The sequence below is a fragment of the Cryptomeria japonica genome, chromosome 4 (genome assembly GCF_030272615.1).
Source record: "Cryptomeria japonica chromosome 4, Sugi_1.0, whole genome shotgun sequence".
NCBI classification, from domain to species: Eukaryota; Viridiplantae; Streptophyta; class Pinopsida; order Cupressales; family Cupressaceae; genus Cryptomeria; species Cryptomeria japonica.
In genome coordinates this window covers 652,083,658-652,096,694 of record NC_081408.1, presented here as the reverse complement: position 1 = coordinate 652,096,694, position 13,037 = coordinate 652,083,658, and the positions used below count along the sequence as shown (strand labels likewise).

Here is a 13,037-nt window from a genome sequence, read left to right as displayed (position 1 = left end):
CACTTCTCAAAATAAAAGGCGTGAGGGGCTCCTGTAACTCGGTTGAGCATGGTAATCAAATCTCTGTACTCCTCCTGGAAATCAATCCTGTGCGGTGTGTTCGGGACCTTGCTCAGACGGGGACGGCTCTTAAGTAGCCAGTTCTTATTGATAATGCTTAGACAAGCATCTGGATCATCTTCGTACATTGATCTGGCTCCTTCTATGCTCTTGTATATCATGTCCCTGTGCTCTGGAAGATGGAAAGCTTCACTTATAGCTTCCTCTGAAAGGTACGCCAAAGTGTTTCCCTCATTGGACACGATCGTTCTGGACTGTGGATTATAGTGACGAGCACACTCGATCATCAACTCATGGCACTAAATAGCTGGACGAAAGCCGGCCGCCTTAATGATGCCACTCTCGATTATTCTCCAGGCGACAGGTGATGGCTTACCAATGTAAGGGACATCTCGAAACTTCTTCGTGCTAAAGTTGCCTAAGTTAGTATCTCCAATGTTGCTCCATTTGGACACGATCTTAGTCTCCACTTCTTCGGTCTTCTGATCTTCTTTCATGAGAGCTGAACGACTGGTGGATGCTCCCGCCTTCGGGGTTGCCATACCTACACAACATTTCATAATGAGAAGCTAGATTTTGCAATAAATAACATAGATTAGAGAGTAAAAATTTTAGGAAATCTCAAGATAAGTCATAGAATTATCATTTCCTAAAATAAAACGATTGAGCTAGGAATTCAAAATTCAAAATTTCAAAATCTAGGCTATGACGATCAACGAATAAAACAATAAAGCAATATCGCCATACCTCAACTCGAGAGCTAACTCTAGAATGCAAAATAAAAAGGATTCGCCTAGGCAAAATTGACGTATAAATAGTCTTCAACGCAATCTCTCCTTTAAAATATCAATTTCACCACCCTTTGATATGTCCTCGATGTGATCTTCAAAGCCACGTTCCTCTTATCGAGTTCGCCACCCTTCAAGTTTTTGACGTGATCTCCAATGGATTTGACAAGTTCGCACAAATGGAAACTTGGACTCGCACCACTTTGGATAGTAGTTCGCACCACCTAGCTTTGTAAACTCCAAATCGCACTTTCAAACACAATTTCGCACTTCCTTGGATATAAATTCGCACTTCTCCCTTTGATCGCATATGAGATGGAAAAATGATAATGTGAAAATAATGATTTTCACCTCTCCCTTTATAGCACTCATCTCACCATTCACCCCAAGGCCGACTTTTGTGAAATAAAGCAATTTTTAAACGAACCTTTTAAATAAGTAATAAAGGCCGACCTCCATATCTTAGCGCTCCTTTTGATTTTTTATTAATTAATCAATAATTAATTAAATGCCTTTGTTTTTAAATTATCAAATTCGATTTTTTAAAGGCAAAATAATTAATAAATGTTAAGCGCAATATTTAAATGCTAATTTAATAGGATTTTCAAACTTATCGATCTTAGCATTTAAAATAAATTAAAAAAATGTTTGCTTGAGCGCCAAATTTTTTGAATATGGAAAATACTAACCTTATCGCCCTGGTCCCTGACTGAGGGACAGGAGCGATCCATCACTTTTGTCTTGATTCTTGCAATTTTTACGTCCAAGGTCTCCATCTCCACGTTGGATTTACCATTTTCGCTAGGTCCTTCAAACTAGATCGACTTGCATGTGTGCATGAGTGCCTTTGGATGTATTATCGCCCTGGTCCCTTGGAGAGGGACAGGAGTGATCCAAATATTTTCACTTGAAATTCTCCGTTTTTGATATCAACTCCTCCTTCATCACCTTTTAGAAGACGTTTCAAACCTTGTGCAACTTTATTTTGCGGTGATCTTTAAAGGATAACATGTGTTTTGGCAAATATCGCCCTGGTCCCTTAGAGAGGGACAGGAGCGATCTTAATAATTTCTCCTTGACCTGGCATCTTTAATCTCTAATCTTCATTGTAGGGCGAATAATAACATTGTTTGTTCATTCCATGCTGGTTCCACTTGATTTTTACAAGGCATTTAGACTTTAGAAAGATTATCGCCCTTGTCCCTTGGAGAGGGACAAGAGCGACCTGGAAGCTCTAGCCAAAATGTGTGATCTTTCAACCTTGATTCTTCGTTCATTGCCTCTTGAAGGACGTCCTTGATCTCACGTGCACTTGCCTTGACATGCATTTAAAGGATCATGAGTGTTTTAATGAAATCGCCTTGGTCCTTGTCCAAAGGACAGGAGCGATATGAGTTCCATGCACAAATTGGTAACACTTTGACGTTCAAAATTCTTGCATATCATCTTCAAAAGACACCTTATACCTTGTGTGATCTCGAAAAACCTTGACTTGGCATGAATTTGAAGGAAAATGAAGGATCCCATACAAATCGCCCTGGTCCCTTGGAGAGGGACAGGAGCGATATAGCTTCCTTGTTCAATTTGAGGATCTTTTAACGTTTGAAGTCTTTGTATATCACCTTCTAATCATGTCTTGGACCCCTTACGACCTTGCAAAACCTTGACCTTACGTGATTTTTGAAAGATTTGGCCAATATAATAGACATCGCTCTGGTCCTTTCCTGAGGGACAGGAGCGAACTTCAACACTTTGAGCTTATGCTTGCGTTCTCCAACTTGTAATTGCTATCATCGTGTAAAACGTAGTCTTTTTGATCCCCTTGGTCGCTTGACACTTGCTTAACTTTTGAAATCTATGCCTTTATGGAAATATCGCTCTGGTCCCTTCCTGAGGGACAGGAGCGAATTAGATGTCTTGGTGAGGTTCCTTCAATATTGGCAACTTTGGATACTTCGTGCTTGATTGAAATGTCTTGAAATGTCCTTGCCACCTTGTTCTCCGTCTTGGAATGTCTTGAACTTGAATAAGAAGTAATATACTCATTACATCGCCCTGGTCCCTTGGAGAGGGACAGGAGCGATCTTGCTCTTGTAGGCTTCACTTTACTTCATATCCTTCAAAAATTATATTCAACGGATTCGCAATGTTCCATTCCATTCATCTATGCCTTGGGATCCATCCAAACTGGGCAAGAAAATCATCTAAAACAAAAATCGCTCTGGTCCCTTCCTGAGGGACAGGAGCGAACTAGGACATTTGGGACCCTTGTTGACGTTTCAAAATCTTCAATTTGTCTTCAACGGGTTCAACTCATCGTCTTTCTTGCCTTCAAACTTATAACTTGCTTGATCTTCGCTTAGTACATGTCCTATGAAGAATATCGCTCTGGTCCCTGGGAGAGGGACGGGAGCTACAATGTACTTCGCCTTGGTCCCTTCCTGAGGGACAGGAGCGATTTTGGCATTCTGGACCACTCTCCTTCATCTCGACACTTCAAGTTATATTCATTTGATAAAACATATCTCCTCGGACATCTTCAAATTGTTAAGTCGTCAAAATCCTGCAAGGACAAAGCAATATTTGATTTGTAGCTCCGGTCCTTCACTGAGGGACAGGAGCGATTTTGCTTCCTGGAGGTACTTCCGTGTTCGTGAAATTCTTCAATTTATATTCAACGGAAAGATCACGCCATTCTTTATCACTTGCAATTCGAAATTCATCTTGACTCTGCAGGGACGGTAAGATATTTGAAAACGAGCTCCGGTCCTTCACTGAGGGACAGGAGCGATTTTGCTCCTACAGGCCAAAATATCATGATTTTGCACATTTAATCTCTTCGCAAGGCGAAAACAAATCATTCCCCATGCCCGGGATCAAAATCAAAAAACTCAAAATTTGGTCAAAAAATACTCAATTGGACAAAAATCACATTTCATCATCAATACTTAGACAAATTTAAGCTCAGCACTCAAAATTTCCAATTGAAAATAGACCACTTTGGCGAAATCATTGCATTCAAAATTTGCATTCTACAAAGAAGCTCAAAAGCTCTCAAAACTGACTAGATTCTGACCTAAAAAGACGGTAATTAAAACCCTAAGGCTTGACCCTAAATCCAGACAATTGACTGACTAACAAAATCCTAAAAACGAAGCAAAAAACGAGCAAAGGAACGAGCAAAAAAAAGGGGGTCCCCATTTGCAATGGGGCGATGTGTGAAATGGTCACAACAAGACCCAAAGGAAGAAAGATTTGGAACATTTAAGGAAAAGGACCTCAACTTGCATAAAAAGTTCGCTGATGCCGGTAGGAAGAGAAAAGTAAGAAAGGAGGTAGAGGAACTTGCAGAGCAGATGGGTATTACCCGAGAAGCAGTACAGGAGGCAAGAGACAAGAACATTCTGAAGCAGACACAAGCCAAGCCTAGTAAATCTGCACCTACCTTCGGTGTATAGAAACCGGTACCTCCACCTAATCCCAAACTAGCAGTATCTATCGATGGAGCAGAGAAAAGGAAGAAAGAAAAGTCTATAGGGCAGTATATTGCAGCTGAAGAGGAAACCGAGTTGGATGAAGAGGTGAGGCAAGTTAAGAAGACCGCTACCTATGCAAGGGTAATCCAGAAGCCTACATCCAGTGATGCTCCTTCTGCTAAGAAAGCTAAATCTCCAATAGAGCCATCCGAAAAGGTTAGAGCCAGCAAGAAGAAGAAATCCGAAATAGATGAATCTCTCAAATCCGGTAAGATAGAAAGTCCATATGAGATTGTTCCTCCATTGACCTTGCAGCAATTGATTGATGAAATTTTGAAAGATGGTAATTTGAAAAATGTTTCTATATATTATGAGAATTTTGGGGATAAAGACCAACGGGCAGTAGGAGAAGCAATTGTAGAATATATGGATAAATTCAGTAAGGTGTTAATAGAATTATACATTTTGGATGTACGGAGACATACAACTTTGCTTGAGGATGAGAGAATAAAGGAATATGTGCTTGTAAATATATCTTCTATTATTTCTAGAGATGAAGTCATCCGGTTACTGAAACTTGCTAAGGATAGGTTCCGAAGCAAGAGGAGGGTAAATAAGCTCATGATAGGAAAGAAAGATGAGGTGGTAAAAGAAACGGAAACAATTTTGCGATAGTTTTTGATTAAACAGAGAGTAGATGTAAATCCGACATACTCTTCTCAAGAAAAATCTATTCCGAAAGAGCAAGCAGCAGCTTCTGAGCCTAAAGATATTCCATCTATCCCAGATGTATCTGTAGATGTTTACGGTGAATAGCAAGATCAATCATCTGTTGATCCGGTTGAACAGCCTCCCGTTGATGCCATTGATAATCAAGCAATGGATAACTCCGGTGATGCTATTCAGGATCCTCCTAAGATAGAGATTATCGCAGAAATGATAGCAGAGGAGTTATGGGAAGTGGGAAAGACCAAAAATGATGGCCAAGAGGCTGAAAAGGATAAGATTGAAGATCCGGTGAAGGAAAAGGGTGAAGGGTAAACAGATAAAGCTCCGGCAACCATGATCAAATCTACTGTGCCTAATAAGGGGAAGCAGATTGTAGTCGATGATGATCTTTCTCATGGTCCGGTAGATCTAAGCACTTTACCCCCTCTTCAAGCATTAAAGTTGCCCACTCTTGCTCAGATCAAGGCCAGTGAGGACTTACTCGAGTCCGTTTCGGAAGAGAAGGAAGTGATATCTTTGGCCATTGCATTTTTGGAAAAAGTTTTACTTGAACTTAAGCAGATTTCACCATCTGGTAAGCTTCAGGATATGTTGAATAAAGTTGAATCTGATTTTGTATCATTAGAAAAGGCGGCAGACATAAAGGTTTTCAATAAATTCAATAAGATGAGGCTTCAAACATATTTGAAGACAATTGAAGATGACAGAAAAGTTTTGAAGACTGCGGTGAAGAGTGCAGAGGATGCATTAAGTGAAGGCGGAAAAATAATTAAATCATGTATATTTTTGCCTAAGTTTACTACGGACATTGATAAGCAAATAAGAGATTTTGAAGGGAAGCTTGCTAGTATAGGTCATTCATTTGCACCTCATTCAGTTTTTCCTAGCTCCCTTGAAGCCCAAATAATGGATTTTACTGACAAAATAAAGGGCTTGAATAAAGAAAAAGAGCAAACATTGAGCAGAGTGGGAGAACTGAGAAGCTGATTACTCCTCGGATGGACACCTTGCTCAGAGCTCAACAGGATGCAATCGGTGCACTAGGTAAACCGGTGCCATCTGATCTCAAAGGAGTTGAAGTGCATGCATATATGTTCAGTGCTCTGATTAATGTATTAGATTGTTTTCTGAGAGGATGGAATGGGTGCCTGCAATCCTTGAAGGTTACATATGCAGATATTTTCAAATTCATGTAAATTATTACATTCTTTTCTACATAAGTTTTGGCGGGTTCCTACCCTTTGCCATTGATGTCAAAGGGGGAGAGAATTGGATAGAGCAGTGAAAAATGATGCTTATTCTTAGGGGGAGTCTTGGAGTCAGCTTAGTGTATAGATCTCAGATTTTCGGATTGCTTGCAATTTTTGGATCTTTAGGACACTTATCATTTTTCACAGTGTTGCCATCAATGCCAAAGGGGGAGATTGTTGGCATTTGATGTTGTTCTGGTGATGCTCTGGTGAAGATTGGTGATATCTGATGCATGTAGATTCTTAGGAGTTGTCATTGATGGCAACTCAGCTTTCTGATCTTATCCGGTATGGAGTTTTGGTTAACTGGATGTCTTGAGTAAGTTTTCTGGTATCAAGTCTGCTCGGTGAAGCTCAGTGTACAGTTTTGTGGGTATTTCTTATTTCTGGTGACGTGCTTTTGGTTCCAATGATTTGAGTTAAGTTGATTGGGTATGAGAAGCAGATTATCATACAATATTATCCTCTGGTGATGATATTTTGGCATGTTAGAAGGTCTGGTATCCAGTTGAACAGCAAAACAAGGTTATCTTCATTTTTGGTGGTGTAACGTGTGAACTGGATTCCTTGAGTTGATTCTGGTGGTTAATGGCAAGTTCGAGGTGATTGGACTAACTTATGGGAAGCGTGTGATTGTGTGTCTTGGATCCGGAATATGGTTTTGAAAAGACTTGAGCCAACTTGAAGCTACGCATTTCATATTTTGATATTTTGTGAAGCCGACTTGTAGGAGATCAAATTTGCTAGTGCGGATATATAAAATCGACTTGGTTAATGCATTTATGTATGGATATGATGTGTGTGATGATTTTGGAGCGATTGAGCGCAGTTTCACGTGCGCACCTTGAGTTGTGTTGATCCAGTAAGCAGAGCAGAGCATAACAAAGCAGTTTATCATACAGTGCAACGGATCACTTTGTGCCTAACCAGAATTGTTATTTGGCATTATCAGATGCTTTTATTCAATTCACTACTCATTGTAATCATTCTCTATTAGCCTGTAAGGCAGTGAGCCTTCCTTCGAGGTTGTAGCTCAGTTTTTGTAACTGAGCAGTGAGCTCTAGGCAGTGTGCCTGAATGTAAGTGCATTCCCCTTTGTAATATTGTTTTGCTACTGGCCATAGTGGAATAATATTGTGGGTTCAAATCCCACCGTGGTTTTTCCCTTTCCAGGTTTCCACGTAAAAATATTGGTGTTATGGTTATGTGCTTGATTACTTTGTGTTTTTGCATTTCAGTCTCTTATTTGGGCATCCGATTGATTAAGAATCAGATTAATAAATTAATAATTATCGGAACACTAATTCACCCCCCCTCTCAGTGTTCATTGATCCAACAGTTGGCAGCTTCTTTGTGCTTTAATGGTGTTCTTCATATTCATCTTAAAGTTTCTATTCTTTTTGGGACATTGTTTTGGAGGCTTCTTAGTCCTCCATATGTCTTCATCTCTTTTGGAGAAGAGCTTTTCCATAAGGTTTTCTGCTTCTTCCTCCAATTATGAGAGGTCCTTTTCATTTGTATACAGGTATCTCATCAAGCCTAGTTGTTGGAATCCATATTTTGATTTTTATACATTCATCATTAAAGGTTTTAGTTTGTCCCTAAGTTGAACTTAAGGGTGATGTTATAAAAAGGGTATCTTCCTAATTAATTATTTAATTACTCATGTCCCTTTACACACTAGCTACTTAAGCTTACTTAGGTCATATGCTTTTTTTGGTTTCAAGTCATAGGATTGGGACACATGTCATTATCTATTTTTATCCTCATCAAGGATTTTATCTAGGGATTTTATTTTTGCTTTTTGCTTTTTTTCTAAAGATTCATTATTGCATCATTCATTCAAGGTTGCACATTCATAGTGATTCATGTTTTTTTGGATTGTTTCTTTGACCTCCATAGCAATTTCTTTAATTTTTCTCTCATTCTATAATAGGTGTTTGATTGCAAGTAATCTTTGGGAGCTGTAGGGTTGAGGAATCAACTCCAACATTTAGAAGTCACATAAGGACAACTTCAAAATATTTTTGTAATTTTTTATGTGTGTGCAAAACAATGGAAAGTAATTAAGTAAAATGCTTGTCAAAACAATTGTGTGTTTGTTTTTCCATCAAGGTCATAGAAGAAACTAATTCTTTAAGTAGTTTCTAGATGAAAAACTAAACACATAGTTGTTTCCACTTTCCGGAAGCTTTTACAAAATTCCATATAGAAAGTAGTATTTGGCTGTTTTCAGAAAAACAAAATCTAGAAATATGAAATGCATCTGGCAAATAGATAAACCTATCAAAAATAAGCAGAAGAGATAATAAAGTATACAGCCAAAGTACACAATCACAAATGAGTCATAAGTCCTTTTCTCTTTACGATCAAGGAAACATGACCGCCTTCTTCCTACTTTTTTGTGATGAAATCTAGTTAAGATGTTCTCCTACCAAGCATAGCTTGGTGAACTTGTGTTGGGTAAGAGCGGGAAACTGAACCTTAATCCATTTTGAAGGCCTGTCTTAATCAGGCCCACCATAGTCCCTTCTATAATTCTCTTCTCTTCAATCCTGAGTATTTAAATGCCTGCTAAACTTGACAAGATGGTATGAAACTCCCTATAATGAAGAAGTAAATTTGAAAGCATCGGCAATGGTGCAACGCTTCAAAAGCGTCACAAGTTACGACCAAAGACAAACCAAAGATCGATTGATAGAGAATTTTTTGCATACCATGTTAGAGATGGCATTAGGCAATTTACCAAGACAAGATTATGAGATCAATGCAAATGACCCTCTGTTTAGAACGTAGGCTCAATTCATTGTTGGACTTGTGTTGTGACAGAAAAAATAAATAAATAAATAAATTGCATTAACATCCACAAATGACCAAAGTCGTCAGCGGAACATACAACCTACATTTAAGTAATTTAACGGGGACGGTAAAAAGATTCCAAGTTATGAAAGTAACTAAAAACAAAAAGCCACAGCCAAGAAAACAAATCAAGAGGGTGAACTAAAGGTGATTAAAGCGCAAATCAGAAGAGCCAAAGTACAAATAGAAATAGCCATCTAAACCAAGGATTTGTCAATGAAGAACGGAGTTGATGAACGACTTTTTTTATCAATTATTATGTATAATCTGTTTAGGATGGATTCAGATTGAAAGCAGAGTTGAAAGCTCAATATAGAATCGATGTGGTAATATGCACAATCTCATCACAAGGAGTTGTGAGTATAATGTGGAAATGGATTATTTACAAACTTTTTAGTAGTGGTTTATTTTCTAATTTAGAATGAGAATACAAGTAAAACTTAATGTATAAAATGTATATGCATATATATGAATGACGAGTAATATATAAAACAGAATGCAATTAAGGTTTTCACGGAACAGCAAACGCATTCAATTAGGATGAGATATGATTGACCTGCACCTTCCATTTTGTGCATAAAGAACCTCCACCCTCCCCAATTAGAATAACATTAGGGGAAAGATATCAAACTAAGCGTTCAAATTCTAACATATCAATCAATTTGTCAGTGATTAATATGTATCACCGAACACTCACCTTAACTTCTCTGATTTCGTATTCCTTCTCTCTTCTTAAAACCTTGAACTGCACTGTTTCCAGATTTGGGACTATATCCAAAAACACAAAAGAAATTAAATTATGCTACTGACCTTATGTGCCAATATAATTAAGGATGCATACCCATTACGCCAAATGAAAACCCAAGAATAATAAGATACAATTATTAGTATTCCATAAAAACTGCAGCACAAGAAATGATAATGAAAATATATTTGAAGCTAAGGAAAAGAAAAACAGCCCACCAGTCATCAAAGTTTCTTCCAGGCTACGCGCTTCAAATCTAGTGCTAGGGCTGATATAATTAAATGTTTCTGAAACCAAATCCTGAATAACTGTATCAAAGTACCAGTCTTCAAACATGTTAAAAGAAAAAAAATCAAATAATAAAAAATTATTCCTGCAGCAAGTTTATAGTATAACAATTATATGGCGTTTCAATTCAGCATGTATAAATTTATCTTAAAACAGCCTCATCCAAGATCTACCAATCAAAATATTAGTGGTTAACCTATTTTAGCACAGCTTTTAAAATCAAACTAAATTAAACCTTATTGTATGATCCAATGAGTCCCTGAGGAGAGGAATAGAAGTTAAACCCATAAAATACAGAGAGTCGACCATAATCACATCCAGATATATATTCGAAACAAAATATGTAAAATTTATTTTTAAAATATAATAAATTAAAAGGTTGAAAGAAATATAGTACTACAAAATAAATTGTTTTGCACAATTATAGCCTCAAAAAAAATGAAGTGGGTTTAAACAATTACAACGTTGAGACTGAGAAGCGGCCTGGGTAGCCAGAGCGAATAATAGGGAACGCCGTGATTCATCTGCAGAGCGAATTGTAGAAGTGTTGACAGCCATTGATAAGGTAGCTGTTTCTCCTTTTCTGTTTGTTACAGCCAATTTATATTTTGGCTTAATATGAGCGCACAGGTTCAATGTATTGAATGACCCAGGGATTAGCAATGCATTCTTCGGGGTTGAGATGGAGAAGAAATTACACGCCACCATTCTACGATACACGGAATGAATTGCACTGCGGATATTTGGGTGTGGAATATGAGGAATTCTGTTGAAGGGAGGACACATTTTTGCTTGGCCTATATATTTCATCTATAAATTTCAAATTAATAAATAAACAAATTAAAAAAAGTGGAAGGCTCTCATCATTTCTTCTTTTTCTTTTTTATGAATAAGCGGGGGTAATTTTTTTATTAAATTAAAATGACAATAGTACATCTTTAAAAAACAAAGGGGTGGTATAAAGAGACATTTTCAAAGTCAAAAGCAAGATATGATTTGAAACAAAGACAAAATGATAAGGGTCAAGTTCAATAATATTAAAAAACTAAAACAATTTTGATAGAAGGTGGATCTTTTTCATGAAGCTTTTCATAGGTATTTCAATGGACATAAACCACCAATCAATGAGAGCTCTTTTCTCTTTAATGTATCTTTTGAAATCAATGGAGCATGAACTACAGAGATGAACATATCTAGGCATGGAATCATACCAAAACTAGGCCACGTAATAACATCACACCTATGAGAAAAGGCATAGGGTTGTCAAGAATATTGATACCATTCTCCATAGGCAACATTATCTCTAGTACCCAAAGGTTGAGATCCAAGAGACAAATAACCTTTGTCATGTCTAGAAGACTAGTTTTGACCACTCCTATGCCTTTGAGGAGAAGAGGGGTTGGGAGGAACTCTAACAACAATGTTGGGAATATTCCCCTAATTGTCCAAAAGCAAATTCAAGTGTAACTTTATGAGTATACACCTAAATTTGCATAAGAATATTAGAACAAATCACAACTTTAATATACATAAAAAAAATACTTATCTATAAAACAACCTAAAAAAGAGCTACATGTCTATCTTTCTAAATGTTGAAGAGAATTTCCACCCTAAAAGCATGCCAAATTTAGGTATACTTAACATGAAATAGAGCTAATCTCTGAGCAAAATCATATGTCAAGAAAATGGAGTGAACCTAAAAGGCCTAAAAATCATGGTAAAAGCCAAGCTTTTTGAACTTTGGGACAAAATCAGAAAAGCTGCTTGAAATTCTCGATTTACCCACAAACTAGGCAATAAGGATTGAGTTCCCCAAAGGGGCGAAATGAACACTACGAGGAAGACCTTGATAGAGAATAAATTAAGCAAAATATGCCAACTTAGACTCAAGAATAGTTGACCAAAAATATTAGAAGTGATGATATTATGAACTAATTTAAGACTAAAGTTATTAGTGATAATTCATTTGGTCTACCATAGGAAGTGTTGTGCCTCCACAACTCACACCCCTATTTCTTGCTTCAAGAAAGGGGACCCCTCTTTGTTTTGTGCTTTTCACTTTCCTTCTTTCTTTCCCCTTTTTTTTGTTGGTTCTTTTTTTCCTTTTTCTTTTTTCTTTTTCCTTTCTCCCTTTGGTGTTTTGTGTGTCTTTGGGGATAGGAGATCGAGGATTCCAAACCCCCTTTCTTCTCTTGGGAGATGGAACCTCAAATCCCTGACTCCTGCCTTTGTTTGAGTGATCACCAATTAGGTAATCGAGGATTGGAGGTTGATCCACTCCCGACCCCCACTTCTTCAAGGTAGAGATTGGAGACCAATGATCCCAAGGACCGCCACCTCGATGACCTTCGAGCCCCCTACCTCTGATGGTCCGACCTACCTCGCACTGCATTTAATGAGCCCTTTTGGGTATTTATAAGTTACATCCCCCACTCATTTCCTCACTTACACTCAAGCTTTCAACGCTTTTATTGGTGCTTCTTGGTGTTTTAGAGAGTCATTTGTGCGCGTTTCTGGGGAGTTTGAGCATGGGTAGCCTAGTAGCATATCGGAGTGGTCAGTCTTTGTTCCCCCTTTCTTCTTTCTCTTTTTTCATTTTGTTTGCTTATTTTCTTGTGTCTGGATTTCCTCTAAAACCCCATCATTCCACCTGCTCTTCAAGCTCGTGTTTTGAGTGTTTGTTTTGGGTTTGCTCAAAGGCCTAAATGAGTTGAGTATGTGCCTTAGGGTTTGGATGTCATTTCGCCTATTCATTTTGGTTTCATCTAGCTAGGTTTTTCTTCTTGTTTTTCTTCCTTAGTTGAAGTTTTACAAATGGCTTGAGCTTAATCAATGCCTTAGT

At 37.8% G+C, this 13,037-nt stretch overlaps 1 protein-coding gene across 2 annotated transcripts in view; it reads right to left on the bottom strand.

Moving 5' to 3' along the window:
* The window catches only part of LOC131047696 (heme-binding-like protein At3g10130, chloroplastic), a 34,856-nt gene extending 23,860 nt beyond the window's left edge, over positions 1-10,996 (bottom strand). Inside the window, exons 1-3 of one of the 2 annotated variants that reach the window (XM_059220019.1) lie at positions 10,657-10,996; positions 10,126-10,233; positions 9,860-9,930 (exon numbers count right to left, since the gene is read on the bottom strand). In XM_059220019.1, the coding sequence (XP_059076002.1) occupies positions 9,860-9,930; positions 10,126-10,233; positions 10,657-10,981 (504 nt within the window). In that variant the 5' untranslated portion in view covers positions 10,982-10,996. The remainder of the gene's footprint in view (positions 1-9,859; positions 9,931-10,125; positions 10,234-10,656) is intronic. The other variant, XM_057981494.2, reaches the window with a different exon arrangement.
* Positions 10,997-13,037: the final 2,041 nt, after the last annotated feature.